Consider the following 15,872-nt stretch of genomic DNA (forward strand, 5'->3'; position numbering starts at 1 on the left):
GTACTTCCAACACCTCCCTGGGCAGCACATTCCAATGTTTAATCACCCTCTCAGCTAAAAAATTCTCCCCAGGTCCCACCTAAGCCTGCCCTGGCCCAGCCTGAGGCCGTTCCCTCTGCTCCTGTCCCTGTTCCCTGGGAGCAGAGCCCGACCCCCCCGGCTGTCCCCTCCTGGCAGGGACTTGTGCAGAGCCACAAGGTCCCCCCTGAGCCTCCTTTGCTCCAGCCCCTTCCCAGCTCTCTCAAGAATTCTCAAGCCCCTTCCCAGCTCCGATCCCTTCTGTGGATAAGCTGCACACCCTCGATATCCTCCTCGCAGGGAGGAGCCCAGAGCAGGACACGGCACTCGAGGCGAAGGCGAAGGCCCTGGCCTAGCGCCCACGGCGTCCGCTCCATCACCGCATCGCCCCCTGGAAACGGCTCTCGGTGTCTCGCCGCGAGTCTCGGGAGGGCTGTCCCGAGCTAGGGAGGCCGAGGCAGCGGCGGCAGCACCGCGGCTCCCGGGACGGACGGGAGAAGCCCCGCAGCCGCCGCCTCTGCCCCGCCACCCCTCAGCGCTGCCGCCTCGCCGCGCTCAGCCCCGCCCCGGTGCGCGTCACCGCCGCCTTCCTCGCGCGATCCTTCCGCGCCTCCGCCTCCCCTTCTCCTCACCCACCGCCTTACCCGCCGTCCCCCCCCGCCACCCACCCCGCTTCCCTTCGTGTATATTCCTCGCTGCCACACGCCTTCACCGCTGTTCCCTCGGTGCGCTCGAAGCGCCCGGTACTGCGGGAACTATTTTCCGCCGCCCCCCCGCGGGCGCTCCCGGCGGAGGTGTCGACGGCGGCTCCGTGGCGGGTGGTGCGGCGGCGATGGCGGCGGCGCCGCCGAGGCTGCGCTGAGGGGGGAGAGGGAGGGAGGGAGCGCTGAGGGGAGCGGGGGGGCGGCCGTGAGGGGAGGGAGGGAGGAGGGGAGGCGCTGACAGCGCCGTGCCGAGCCGGGCCCGCCGCCCTCAGCCCGCCATGGCCGAGCCTGCGGCCTCTTCCAGCTCCGGCGCGTCGCTGCCGCTCATTGAATCAGGTAACACCGCGGGCCGGGGTGAGGAGGCGCCGCCGGTGCCGCCATCTTCTTGCCCCCCCCTCAGGATGGGTCACGGCCGCCCCCCGGCTCATCCCCCTTGTCTCTTGCTGTGTCTCTTACAGAGCTTTACTTCCTCATCGCCCGGTTCCTGAGCACCGGGCCCTGCAGGAGAGCGCTGAAGGTGAGTCCGGGGCTCACCGGGGCGCGGGCACCCCGCGCTGCCCGCTGAGGGTCGGGGGGAGGTGGGAGCAGCTGCGCCCCCCGCTCTGGGGGAGCCGGGTCGTGGCTTGTCCCTGACTTTGTGTTTTTCCCCTTCCCTCTGCAGGTGCTGGTGCAGGAGCTGGAGCAGCACCAGGTCTGTGTGGGCTCTGATGAAATCTTGCTGTAGTCAAAAGTTTCCTTTGCAAGTCATTCAAGTTTCTGCCGCTGTCTCAACTTTTCCCCCCCTCAACACACATTGTTTTGGATGCGGTCTGTAATCCCTCCTTTCCCCTTTAACCGCTCACGGTTTTTCTGTTTGTTTTTCCTTTATTTAGTTGCTTCCCAAAAGGTTGGATTGGCAAGGAAATGAGCATTATAGAAGTTATGAAGAATTGGTGAGACTTTTCTCTTTAAAAAAAACCCTATTATTTACGGTGATGACATTGATGTTAGACCCTCTCCCTTTAAGAATAGGCCCAAATCTTCACCTTCCTGTACCATCCTGGCTCTGAACACTGGAGTTGCTTTTGAAAGGGCCTTTAATTTCTTTACATCAGACTAACAAAAACACAAGCGGTGGTTTAAATTGAGGATATTGTTTACATAGCAGAGGTGGAGCTTGGCGTTGTGCAGTGGTACATGCCACTGCCTACATGCAGGCAGGAGCCAATCTACAGCGAGGTTTCATTTCGGAGTTTCAGGGACCAAGTTGTGAGGCACGTTGTGATTTGTCGGTATTTATTTTCTGGTTGGTTTCTTTCAGCCCCCTCCAACAGATTAGGAAATGAAATCGCTGTTCAGAAACCGAGGGTTGGCACTTGCGGTGACTGTGAATGTGCTCACATCGCCGGCTCCTCGCTGGTCATGGCTTTGTTTCTAAAGGGCTGCAAAGATGGGGATGATCTCTCCACAAAATTTACTTTCTGCCCTTCCACGGCTGGTGTGTTGTGTTCTGAATTGTTTTACAGAAGCTGTCTTTTGGGGCTTAATTTTGCTGTTTCTTAAGTGGCAAAGAGTTTGAATACCAATGGGTGATGGCGTGGTGGTGCCTGCCCTACCCTGTGTGGTTTTTATCCTGCTTTTTTATTGTATTTGATAGTGTTTCCTTTAAAGAGTTGTTTATCCTTGCTTTTTCCCACCTAAGGTTCAGGCGTTCCGGGTTAATTGACTGATTGTTGCAGTGAACTCCCTCTTGTGAAGTGCTTAAAGATCTCAGGATCATATTTGCATAGAGAAGGAATGAAGTGTTGTTTAAAACACTTTCTTAATTATTTGAATATTGCTTGAAATGATAAGTGTGATTTCATTTCCTCTATTTGTCCTTGTGGTCAGTTGAGCAAGGAAGGTTTTAGATCAGTCTTTTTAAGTCACTAAGAAGCCTGGCCTTGCTAAACAGGAATATTTTCAAGCTCTGACTTGAATTTAGTCAAGATGAAAGTAGGATTAAGCTTAGAAAGAATTGTTGGGAGGTTTTTTTGTTGCTTCATTGTTGATTTCTTACCCCATTTCTTCTGGCAAAAAGCAGGGTATTGGGAGGTCCCATGTGTGTGTTTTTCTGATTTCTGGGCTGCTTTTTAACTGTAATTATTCTCCATATACAGTTGTCAAGCTAATTCTTTAACATGTGCTGCTTCTACTTCTTTTTTCCTGCACAATTTAAAGAAAATCTCTGCACTGGGCAGTAGTGTTTCAGAATATCTAAATTAATCTTCTCTGAGTTTTAGTTTCTGTTTTTTGAGGGTTCTGGGAACCTCTTGTCCCACTGGTCTCAGAATTTGCAGAGACCACAGACAAATGCAGTCATGTGGTGTAATTATTTCTATTCCACTTTGCCCAGCATGGAATTGCAAATCTTTAAAATAACCGTTCCTTCCAAAATATCAGCAAAACTACTTCAAAAAGAAAGGAATTGCAGGGTTTTGTATGCAAGGGCTGCATTTAGAAAATATATTAGAAAATATACTTATTGCTGATGGCATGCAAACAGAAAGGGTTTTAGTGTTTGGCAGAAAGCAGGCTCACCTTCCTGTCCTGGATGTTGTGGCTGGTACTGCTCTATACCAATTCAAGAGTCAACCTTAAGCATCTGATGGGCTGATTTGCTTGGACAGATTTGCCTGTGGGGTAATGGGAACTATTTTACTGATGTTATCTCCTCCCACCCTGCCAGGAACACAACCTGTACCCCACAAGCTTTATACCTGGATTTTATTATTAAAAACAAGTGCAAGGCTGTGACTTAAATTGTACTTTCTGAATGCTCAGTGTGCATTTGGGCATCTTTCTGGCAATGTGTGGTATTTTTATTTTTATTCCCACTGTTGTGTGAGCAGATCAGCCCTGTTGGGACACTTTGCTCATCCCAGCTCTGCCCTTCAAGGGAACAGCATCAGCAGCATGAGCTCGTTCTGCCTGTGTTCTCAGCCACCTGGGCAGGAGGCCACATACCTGAGCTGGTGTGGCCCTGAGCCTCTCCTGAATGGATTGGCTGGGAATTCTCTGGCTGCTGCAGGAGCACTGTGGCTGCTGGGGCTGACTGGTTTGTTCATGGCCAGGTCAAACTGGAGGAAGCGTGGGGCTGTCAATTCCAGCTGCTTCAGACCTCCCCAAGAGCTTCAGTTTAGGATTCTGATGGTTTGGTTGACTCAAGGCTGCTTGAACTCTTACTTTGTGTCTTTAACTTCTGCATTGTTGTGGTTGTCTTGATAAGAATAAGGATTTTTTAGATTGAACTCCTAGAAAGAAAAGGGGAAAAAATAATCAAAACCCGCACATATCTGTTCTTGTCTGAGACATCTGAGTGTGTGTGGGGGTGTATTTTTTTTTTTTTAGGTTGCTTGATGCAGATAATGTGGGATCATTCCTGAATGCAGGGATGAATGGTTTGATCCTTTGGTTTAAGGAAGTAGGGCAGACTTAGGTTATGTGGTACTGGTTCTTCAAGGAAACTGTTTCCAGAGAGACTGTACTCAAACCTGCTGGTTTGCAGTTCACTGAGCAAGTACCAGTAGGAGCTGCGTAAATTCTTGTGCTTGATTGCAACCACATTCTGCATGATCTTGAGTTCTGAGAGTTTGTATTTTATTTCTTATTTTTAGTACAAATCACAGGGTGAATTGGTCAAATACACTCAGTGTAGGGTGCCTCACAAGTGGGTGCCACAGGGGTGATTCCTGCAAGCTTCAAGTAATAAAATACTGATATGCAGGAGTCACTTTACTCCAGTTATTTTTACTACAGCTCTCCCTAGCTTGTAATTACCCACTGAATTTACTAGATCAGAGCTTAACAGAATTTATTTTTCTCTCTAAGTTGAACTTAAAAAAATCAAAAATACCTATGCATATTGATGCATTTAGATCCATCTGTTCTGGGTGTACCAACCTAATTTTTAAACCTTGAATTTCTTTTAGGTGCTGTCCAACAAACATGTGGCTCCAGATCATTTATTACAAATTTGCAAACGTATTGGCCCTATCCTGGATAAGGAGATCCCACCCAGCATTTCCAGAGTGAATTCCTTACTTGGGGCAGGGAGACAGTCCTTGCTACGGACAGCAAAAGGTAGGATCTGTTCTTTGTCTGAAATGAGGCTGATTCATTGGCATGTGTACGGAGTTAGGGTTTGGGGAATAGTCTGAGAAAGGCAGAACTGACACTTTGGAAGTGACCTCTTGGAATCCCAGAATGGTTTGGGTTGGAAGGGACCTTAAAGCTCATCCCATTCCAACCCCTGCCATGGCAGGGACACCTTCCACTGTGCCAGGCTGCTCCCAGCCCCAGTGTCCAGCCTGGCCTTGGGCACTGCCAGGAATCCAGGGGCAGCCCCAGCTGCTCTGGGCACCCTGTGCCTTCCCCACCCTCACAGGGAAAATTTTTTTCCTAACATCCCATCTAAACCTGTCCTACTTCAGCTTGAGGCAATTCCCTCTTGTCCTTTCACTCCAAGCCTTTGTGAAAAATTCCTCTCCAGCTTTCTTGTAAATCCCCTTTAGTTACTGAAAAGTTCTTGAGATCATCTCATCTCAGTTCATATTATTAACTGCTCATTACATTTCTGTTTAAATATTCAGGAAAATGTTAAAAAACAGTTGGAATTTTAGTATTGTGTCATGTGAACTGCAGGGGTACCATCATTTAGGAGTAATTTCAAAGTTTGCTGGTTGGTTGTATTGGATTTTTCTCCCTCTGTTACTATTAAATGGATTTTTCTCTACTCTTCATTGTCTGTGAGAAGTTTTGGGGCAGTTGGTGCCTGGTTTTTCAGTGGACTCAGTCCTGTGTTTGAGACCAGTCTAGGTGGGCTCTTTGGTGTGTTTTAGAGCTGCAGCTCTCTTGGCATTTGTAACAGATATTTATGATGAATTTCAACTGTTTTTGAAGATTGCAGGAACACTGTTTGGAAGGGCTCTGCATTTGCTGCTCTGCATCGAGGCAGACCCCCTGAAATGCCTGTGAACTATGGCACCCCACCAAACCTTGGTAAGCTCCTCTCACCTCTCCCCACTGCTGCTGAGCACATCTAAAATACTGGTTTTACACACAGAAAGGTTTTGTGGTATCTGCTATTCTGACTTTAGGAAATCTGGAAGTAATTGCTAGTAGCTTTAATATTAAAATGGCAATTGAATAAACCCAAGTTTCAGAACAGGCATGTTTGAAACATGATGTGATTCCTCTGTGTTCTAGTGGAGGTGCATCGAGCAAAGCAGTTAACTGGATATGCCAAGTTCAGCACCTCATTCCCAGGAAGTATGTACCAGCATGTCAAGATGCACAGGAGGATCCTTGGCCACCTCTCTTCTGTGTATTGTGTTGCATTTGACAGGACTGGACACAGAATATTTACTGTAAGTTGATGAAAATACATCCAACTCTGAATATAGTTTTAGATGATGCAAAGATAAGAGCTTGGAAATGGGTGTTGTGCTAAAACTTCTGGAGATAAATATCAATGCTGGTAAAATGCAGCTCCCTCACTCTGCTTAAGTGAAACACTTTACTGTAATTAAAGGTCAGAAGCATGTCAGAAGTTGTCCTTAATGAATATTTCTCTTTAGGGCTCAGATGACTGTCTGGTGAAGATCTGGTCCACCCACAATGGCAGATTATTTGCCACCTTACGAGGACATTCAGCAGAGATCTCTGACATGGCTGTGAACTATGAGAACACCATGATTGCAGCTGGGAGCTGTGACAAGATGATCCGAGTGTGGTGTCTGAGGACTTGTGCACCAGTTGCTGTCCTCCATGGGCACACAGGGTCCATTACCTCATTGCAGGTATGGGGCTTTTGAAGTGTTCCTGCATATTAAAAACTGAAATTATTTCTCTGTGGCTGCCTATGGGAGTAGTGAAATCTGAATGTGTAAATATTCATGTCAACACAAAGTCAAATCACAGGACAAACCTGCTTAAAAACAAGTAAATTCCTTGTCTCTCTGGAATTCCTAAGTATTTAACTGAAGATAATGACAGGAATTCTTTTTCACTTAAGGATCACTGCATCTAATACTTGAGTTGCTGGAACGAAAGGGAATTTCTGGAAAATATCCTGTTCTGCTGTTTTCTCTTAGTGGAGATGTGATTTGCTATTCTGTGTGAATGTGTTCTGATCCAGTGTATTATTCCTACAACTTTTGGGATGTGGGTATTTGTTTTAATCTCCGAAATAAGAGTTATTTCAGAAGGACAAAGGTATAACATGTTTATTTAAATTTGAAGGTGGTTTGATATGTGATGTGCTCTTGGTGGTCCTTTGGATTCAGTCTGGTTTTGGCCTTTAATGCCTTAATTAACACAGAAATTAGTAGCTCATTATTCAGGTTTGGGGTGTTTTCCAGTGGGACCAACAGCTTGTCTTGAGGGGTGAAGAGTGCTTGTGGAGCTCAGTACAAACAAATAATTATGAATTTTTCTCAAAAATTCTGCCTCAGAGAGTAATCTTCATACCTGCACTTTCTGTGGCATAAGTTGTGTCTGTGAAGTTTTCTAAGGGTAGCTCTGCATAGCAATAAATCCTTGTCTTAAAGGACTATTTCTGAGGAATTCCCATAAAATTACTATAAAATTACATGTAATGCTGTTACACAATCAAACTATCTCACGTCTCATGCTCTGCCTAATTATTTTTAAACTACACCTGTCTATTCAAACTTCCCTTTTTTCAGTCTGCTGTGCTCATTATTTTATTCACTGACAGGATTTTCAGTGAATGATTGTGGTCAGTGAAAACATCAAACCCAAACCACTGAAGGAATTGGGGTTTTTTAATGCAGTAATAGAAACACAGACCACAAACTTATCTTAAATTAGGGGAGGTATTCTTTGTGAACATTAAAAATGACTTACCAACAGCTGCTCCAGCAGTTTGAGATGAAAAATCCAAAATAAATCAAGCTTTCACATGAACTTTTTGAGAAGTTCATGAACAATTGTTAAATCTCTGTTTCTGCGTGTAATTTTGCTTCCCTCTCTGCAGTTCAGTCCCATGGTGAAAGGCTCCCTGAGGTACATGGTCTCCACTGGGGCAGATGGAACTGTTTGCTTTTGGCAGTGGGATACAGATTCCATGAAATTCAAGTATGTGAATGGTTTGCTGGTTAACCTTTATGCCATTCTGGGCTTGAGTAAAATAAGTCAGGTGGTTTTTACTCCACTGGGTTTTTGTGGTTATAAAAATACTGTGCAAATCATGTATTCAATAATTATTTTAAAGCAGCATCACTAACTATATCCTCTACAAATTAATGTTCTTCCCTTGACTTGGGAGATTAGTTGGGAAATACAGTAATTTCTTTCTTCACTAAAAGTACAAATGTAGGACAGCAGGACTGGCTGGAAATGTAAATATGTTGGAAAATATAATAAAACTTGGTGGTGGTGTTGGTTTTCCAGCAGTCCTGTAGTTTTAGGATGTTTCTTACAGAACTTGCATGCAGGTTATGTATGTTCAGGATAGTTTTAAATGTTCAATATGTGATTTCTCTTTGTTTGTACCCAAAAAATTAATTACTAGCAAGAAGGGCTCTAGGATGATCAGTGTGTGTCTAGTGTTTTGCTACATTATGGTATAAAATGATCCATGTTTAAAGAAACATCCCTTTATGCTTTGCAATGTTGCTGAAAACCAAGTTTTGGGTGGTGTGACCTATTTCAAACATCTTTTCTTTTTAAGCACCAAGCCAGTGAAGTTCACAGAGAAGCCCAGGCCAGGGGTTCAGATGCTTTGTTCTTCCTTCAGTGTGGGTAAGTCAGGTGGAGTTCAGCCTTGTGATTTCTTCTTTCCTCTCTTGTGACACTTGATTGTGACAGCTTTAAAATGGAGAAAACCTGCAGTTGTGAGTAAAGAACTGCACAGATGTGCACTGTTAGCTGTGACATCCCTAAATCATGGGGCTTCCCTTAGCTAACAGTGAAAGCCTGTTGAAGACATTGGTGATTTCACAGAGGTAAAAGCCACCTCATGTCTGGTTTTTCTCTATCTTTAGTGGAGATTTTATTTTTGTTAATTCTCTTATGCAATGTCAAGGGTTGGCAGAATGGGTTCTCTGACATCCCACAGTCACCAGCAGTGGAGGTGGAGCTGCTGACCCAGTGCCAGGGATGCTCATAAAGATCTTCCTCTTAAGGATCCAGAAATGGATCTTTAATGTGCTTCACTCATGCCTTGTAGTTTCCTTTCACTCAGTTCATGTGAATTTCAGAAATAAAAAGCAAATCAAAGAGAAGCTTCGTAACATTGTCAGAACAGACCCCTCGCTTGTGTTGGGACCATGTTTTTGACGTTTTGCTTCTTTGGTGGTTTTTTTTTTTTTGGTGTTTTTTTTTTTTTTTTTGACAGCACTTAGAGGCAGATCTTGGAATTTCTGCCACCTCAGCTAAATAAATACTGGTGTGCTTACACTGTGTGCTTCACTTGACTGGTTTACTCACATTTCAGCCTAATTTTGGTGCAGTTCACTGGCACAAAAGAGGCACACACTACAATGACAGTCATCTACATAATTCTGATTATCCAGAGCCATATTCCCCACCTCTGAAGGCTTCTCTGTGCGATTTAATGGTGAAAGTTTCACTTTTGCCCGAAATATATATTTTAAAATCTTTGTAACACCAATTTATTTTTACTATGGCTGAGAACACTTTCTGGGGCAAGAAAGGGATTTCCTTCCATATGTGTGTCAGTGGAAGAGCATAAAAAATGTGCCATTCTCCAAATAGTTGTGGGGTTTTTTTTATTTAAACCAGGCCTTTGAGTAGTGGCCTGTTTTAATTTCTTCCACAGCAGGTTAATTATTGCTCGATTTTTACAGGTGGGATGTTTTTAGCAACTGGCAGCACTGACCACGTCATCAGGATGTATTTTTTTGGCTCTGAAACACCTGAGAAAATAGCTGAATTGGAAAGTCATGCTGTAAGTAATTAGTTAATTAGTTCATTTGAAGCAGCATTGAAGTCACAAGATTACTTTGAGTGGGTTTTTAGCAATGCTCTTAATTAATTTTGTTTGCATTAATGTTTCCTCTACTTCATAATCTGACTTTATTTTTGTTGCATTGATAAGGCTTGATCAGTACTTATTTTTTATGTAGAGAAGACTTTTCCACTCTGAGACACAAAGTGTGGTATCTGCTTTTCTGCAGTTCTTATTGTGATAAAAGTGAAGAATTGTTAATTTTTTTAAGAAAAGTGTAGTCAGGAGTAGGAACAACAGATTCCTCACCATTGTAGTTGATTTATGGTATTGGAAATATATTTAAATATGATTCAGTTGTCAACCAGGTTATTTCATCTGTTAATCCTTCATGTTTAATTTAGGCAGGTTTTAGAAGATGCGTTTTAGATGCATTAATGGTTAGTGAATTTTGGGAAGTGTTTGGACTTGCTGTGCAGTTAAAACTCTTAAAAATAACACAACAGTTTGTTTTTTCATTATTTCAGATTTTACTAAACTCAGAATTGTCAAAAAACATATTTTCTGTTTAAAAAATAAAACTTAAACTCTGCTTTTTCTTACAGGACAAAGTTGACAGCATTCAGTTTTCTAATGGTGGGGACAGGTATGTTGAAAAATGCTGAAATATGGCCAAAAAATACATAATTTTGGAATTAAGAATCTATTACTGGATGTTCCCAGTAAAGAAAAATCTCCTTATTTAGAACTCAGAAGGGAAATTTTGGACTGATGCAGGAGCATAATTAAGCTTCGGCTGTTGCAGCTTTCTGTTGACCTGTGTTAGGTGATACTTCTTGCTTGGCTGGGGTTTTATTTATCTGGAGGAATTTTACCACTTTTTCATGTACCCACTGTGTTTGTGGCCTCATAAATCTCCTTTTCCTCCTCCTTTCCTTTCAATTTCACTGAGCATTGTATAGGAAATAGGAAAAAATGCAGTGGAAATAGTAAAAACTAAGTTAGAACCTTTTCATCTGATTTGTTCTTGCCTCTACTTCAGTGTCTGAAGCTCTGCAATTACTTAAAATACATTAAAATCCTGTACTGAGGAGGAGTTGAAGATGAATTTGTGAATTGAATTAAACTTTGGAACTTGGTTCTCTGTTCTTCATATTTTGACAACTTTGTTCAGTTTTCCAGTTTAGTAAAACTCTTTCCTGCTTTTCTGGAAAGAAAGTTAGTGGAAAGAATTCTCTTGAACACAAATTGAAGATTTCACTTCTGTCAGTCTTTCACTGCAAAATCTATGTTGTGGTGGTGTCTAACTCTAAACATAGTTTAAAGCAGATTTTTTGGAGGATAAATGAGTGGATTTTTTGAACTTGTTCAGGTTCATAAGTGGCAGCAGAGATGGAACAGCTCGGATCTGGCGTTTCGAGCAAGCAGAGTGGAGGAGCATTCTGTTGGATATGTCAGATCGACTGCTGGGGTAGGTGAAGTGTTCATTTCATGGTTTCCTTTGTGTAAATTCAGTAAGATGGAAAAACTCAATTACTCAAATGTGAGAGTGAGAGCAGCATTCTGGTCAAGTTCTGTGGTCTTGGGAGGGGTGAATTGAGTGTTCTGGTGATGTAGTAATTGCTGAGTTTGAGTGCTTTCATAAGTTCCTAAATGTTCAGAAAGCTCTCAAGTGTACTCTGTACCAAGTTAATTTTACTGCCTCTTTTCAGGGAAAAAAGTGAACAGAAAGACTCTAACTTCTCTCTTTGGGTTTTAGTCTGACACCTGGTGTGTCACGGGAGAAATATTTTTAGATTAGTAAAAATAAAGTAGGCGGTGATCTATTTGCAGGAGAGGTCATGACCTGGAATAGGTGGCTTTCCTTAAGGACTGATCTTGCTGACTATTGCCATTTTTTGCTTTTAAAAAAGTGAATTAATAAAATGCTGGTGGTACCCAGTTTGAATAATGTTATTAGAGATAAAAACCAGATTATTATGTGGTGTTGGGTGAACGTGAGGGGGGAGTGATTTACAGGAGTACAGAGGCTCAGTAAGCTTCCACAGACACTGAACAGAAATTCATTTGTTGGTGATTAAATCAGATTTTGATTAAGTAATTTGTAGGTGATTAAATAAAAAGCCAAACCTTGGATACACCATTTGATTGGAGGGTGATTTCAGGCTTTTCCTGTGACGAAAAAGACCATGAAAGAAACCTGATGTTACCAAGGAGGAGTTACTAATATTTGAGTTTTGACTGTGGCTGTGTAGTTCAGAGTCTTTGTAAATGGAATAAAGATAATCCCATGTGAAGGTGTTTCAAGGAAAACTTATTCCTTGGATTGACTGGAAAAAAAGCTGAGGGGCAGTGTTACAGTATCCTATAAATGTATTTTGGGGAGAAAATAAGAAAATAGATTGAGGTTAAAATTAAATGTTATCTTTACTGTATTTCTTTTGGGACTCATTAAAAAATGCTTAGCTAATGTAGAGGTTGGCTTGGGAATCAGTTAGTTGGAAAAGCTGACTGTAAAAAGTCCAAAATTTTGCAGGATTTATGTTAGGACTCTAATTGTAGAGGAGCCAAGATTCCATGAAAAAGGAAAGCCTTTTTGCCTTGCATCTCAAATGGGAAAGAGATTATCAAGTCCTTTAAAATTTAAAAATCCATATTTGCTTTAAATGAAGGATTTTGCAGACAAAAATTTCAACCTGAATTTAATTCTTCATTTTCTTTCTCTTGTGTGATTATTGTATTTTGATGTAGAAATGAGCTAATTAAAATACAAAATACGTCTCTGACCTGTTTGACTTTTTTGAAATAGTGACACTTGTGCAGAAGAAGACAAATTCATGAAGCCTAAAGTAACCATGATAGCTTGGAACCAAAATGACAACTATGTTGTTACAGCTGTGAATAATCACCTGCTCAAAGTTTGGAATTCCAGTACAGGGCAGTTGCTCCATGACTTGGTGGTATGGGATTTTCCTTGCTTTTGGAATATTTTCCTGGAATTGCAGTGACATGTGCATGCTGAATTTAGAATTAGAGCTGATTAGTATTGAAAGCTCTGTATGGATGGTACAACAAGTGGGGTGTTCCTTGGAGTTCTTTTAACCAAGCTGCTTCCTTCAGCTTTGGACTTTGCCTGTAAATAAAAGAACAAATAAATGTGGAATAAATAAAATTCTTGTGCAGTAACTCACCCATTGAATAATTCACCATCCTTTGGCAAAAACTTCATATTTCTGGAGCTCTTGCTCAAATCTAGAAAATTTTTACCTTTGGAATGTTCAAATCTTTGTGGCTGCCTGGAGTTCAATTTTCCAGAGAGGACAGCACGGGCTTTGGGTTCTGTTGTGAACATCCTGCTGATGTGGATTTCCCTTGTTTCCCTGTGATGTGCAAATTTCCATTGCAGGGCCATGCAGATGAAGTGTTTGTCTTGGAGACCCATCCCTTTGATTGCAGGATAATGCTGTCTGCAGGCCACGATGGCAACATCTTCATCTGGGACATCACCAAAGGCACCAAAACAAAGCATTATTTTAACATGGTAAGAGCCTCTTCAAACACCATTTGTTCACAGCAGTGTGTTCACTACCAGCTTAAGGAACTGCCACCAACACTCACACCCTTGCATCTTTAGGGGAAAAAACCCCAACCAAACAGGAAAATCTTAACCAGCAAAATTTATGAATTAATTTTATTTTCTTAGAGCTTTTTACCTTAAAATCTGCAATAATCAGCAAATTCTACACTATTTTTTTACTGAAGATCATTGTGCACTTCATTCATACTAATTGTTTTCCTCAGTTGAGGTGAGGTGCCATTTAAAAGGCTCTGTTTTAGGCCATGGTTTCAAGATACTTGTATTTTCCACAGGATTAAAAATTATAATTTTAATATTCATTGGCACGGTGTTTGAGGGCTCCACTTGGCAGCTCATTGTTAATACTTTAAATTAGGTTTTTTCTCTGAGAGTTAGGTTCTGATCTAATGTTCATATAAATTTTTTTATCCTTTTTCCCTGGTCAGTCAGCAGCAAAGAGGATTTTTTTTTTAAAGTTCTTAAAATGAAGAACTTCTTTCTTTTATTCTTAAGTTCTTTTACTTGTCTAGAAAGTTGTTTAATGAAACTAGTATATATTAGCTCCAGATTATTTCAAGCAGTGAAATAAACTGGAGCTAAGAGCTAAAAATCCTCAGAAAAACATGTTTATTCCTTTATTTTATTCTCTGAACTTTTCATACCTTCTAGTGCATCTTTTAGAATTGGTTCAGGACTTAAATTCAAGGGGAAAAGAAATATACTGAAGTAACAAAATTATTTGGGCCTTAATTGGAGGTGTTTAGGGAAATGCATGGAGGAATTAATTTTTGATGCTTATGGTTTGCTCTGAAAAAATGTTCAAATAATCTTGAAATTTTTTTTCTTAAATCCAGATTGAAGGCCAGGGACATGGAGCTGTTTTTGACTGTAAATTTTCACCAGATGGGCAGCATTTTGCATGCACAGATTCTCATGGACATCTGCTGATATTTGGCTTTGGCTGTAGCAGGCCCTATGAAAAGGTAAGTTCAGCTTTTTATCAGATCTCTGTATGGAGTTAATAACTAAAATTACATTAATACATTAATTAATTTAAAAGTTTATATGTAAAAAATAATTTGTGTGGTTAGAAGATCTAAATATAATGGATTCCTTGATGTCTCTAAATTGTCTTGCTTATATGATCCTGGCACAGCAGAAAAAAAAACAATGTCTTAACATTGCCATGGGAGTAGCTGCCAAGAATGTTCCTGGAATACATTTTCATCTTGGAGACAGCTAATTCACCTTCATTGTTCAACCTCAAAAATGCTTCTGTTTCTAATTTCTGCTGGTTTATCTTGCAGTTCTTTAGGCCTTTCCTCACTCAAGCACAAATTCACTGTAGCTGATTAAACTAAGCAAAAGTAAATTATTGATCCAACGATTTATTCTATCCTAAATTTTTACATTTATCAGCCTGCTACCTTTTTGTTTTGATGAATACACATTTCTTCTTTTCTTCGCTTCCCCTACATGTTTTTCAGGTTGCAGTGCTAGTTCCATGTGTGTCATTTTAAAGAACTATTTTTTCCTTGCTCTGCATTCTCAACTGAAATTGAAATTTGTTCCCTTCATCTTTGCCATCACTGCTGGAAGCAAACATTCTGTGATCTAATAGTTATGTAACCATTTTCCTTCAACCTCATGGACTCAGAAGACTTTCAGTTGTAGAAAAAATCTTCAGGTGGATTTGGATTAAGAATGAAATCATGATTAGGAAAACTTTAATTTGAGCTGGTGTTGAGCTTTAGCCAAAGATTTCCTTGCAAGGAGACTTTGGAGCTGCTCACGACCCACAAAGGGACCCCTTGTGGGTCCCTTCCAACTCTGAATATTCTGTGATTCTCATAATTGTAGGGCAGAAATGCAGAACGAGCGATAAATATTTTTAAGTGTAAAGCAGTACCTCCGCATCAAGTTTCCTTAACTTTTTGTTTTGTGAAAGAATTTTCTTGCCTGCAAAAGCACTATAGAAAGTTGCAGTACTGCAAAACCCATCCAGGTTAACTGAGGTTACACATAAATATTCTTTTGAATTGGGAACTTGACCTTTCTTCTACCTTCAGTAGATTTTAAGGACTTTAGTGCTTGTTCTTTGTTCTTTAGCATACTCTTTTTTCCAAACTGCTAACATAAAAATAAAATTTCCTTTTAGATTCCCGATCAGATGTTCTTCCACACTGACTACCGGCCGCTGATCCGAGACTCCAACAACTACGTGCTGGATGAGCAGACCCAGCAGGCCCCTCACCTCATGCCCCCTCCCTTCTTAGTGGATGTGGATGGAAACCCTCATCCAACAAAATATCAAAGATTGGTGCCAGGAAGAGAGAATTGTGCAGATGAACATTTGATTCCTCAGCTTGGATATGTAGCAACAAGTAAGAATATCACTAAAGCTCTACATTCAGGTTATTCACCAGGTCTTAAGGGGGCATCAGCAATTTAGAAATACCTTTTTTTTCACTTAATATTTTGTATTTCTGTTCAGTAGAGATGCTGGAAGGTTCTACAGTGAATACAATTTAAACAAGGAAAAAAAATCAGTTGTTCAAATGGACGTTGCAGTTCTTTTCTGTGGGCAGTGATGTTCACAAACCATTTGATTGTACATTCC

General features: G+C 41.5%; 1 protein-coding gene across 1 annotated transcript in view; it reads left to right on the forward strand.

The window, feature by feature from the left end:
• Positions 1–944: 944 nt before the first annotated feature.
• The window catches only part of BRWD1 (bromodomain and WD repeat domain containing 1), a 42,138-nt gene continuing 27,210 nt past the window's right edge, over positions 945–15,872 (forward strand). Inside the window, exons 1-17 of the mRNA XM_030234308.2 lie at positions 945–1,058; positions 1,181–1,239; positions 1,384–1,413; positions 1,595–1,654; positions 4,673–4,823; positions 5,643–5,741; positions 5,949–6,109; positions 6,320–6,541; positions 7,741–7,841; positions 8,437–8,507; positions 9,575–9,675; positions 10,281–10,321; positions 11,048–11,146; positions 12,485–12,635; positions 13,082–13,216; positions 14,107–14,235; positions 15,411–15,636. Coding sequence (XP_030090168.2) covers positions 1,001–1,058; positions 1,181–1,239; positions 1,384–1,413; positions 1,595–1,654; positions 4,673–4,823; positions 5,643–5,741; positions 5,949–6,109; positions 6,320–6,541; positions 7,741–7,841; positions 8,437–8,507; positions 9,575–9,675; positions 10,281–10,321; positions 11,048–11,146; positions 12,485–12,635; positions 13,082–13,216; positions 14,107–14,235; positions 15,411–15,636 — 1,894 coding nt within the window. The 5' untranslated portion in view covers positions 945–1,000. The remainder of the gene's footprint in view (positions 1,059–1,180; positions 1,240–1,383; positions 1,414–1,594; positions 1,655–4,672; positions 4,824–5,642; positions 5,742–5,948; positions 6,110–6,319; positions 6,542–7,740; positions 7,842–8,436; positions 8,508–9,574; positions 9,676–10,280; positions 10,322–11,047; positions 11,147–12,484; positions 12,636–13,081; positions 13,217–14,106; positions 14,236–15,410; positions 15,637–15,872) is intronic.

Source organism: Serinus canaria, chromosome 1 (assembly GCF_022539315.1).
Source record: "Serinus canaria isolate serCan28SL12 chromosome 1, serCan2020, whole genome shotgun sequence".
Taxonomy (NCBI): domain Eukaryota; kingdom Metazoa; phylum Chordata; class Aves; order Passeriformes; family Fringillidae; genus Serinus; species Serinus canaria.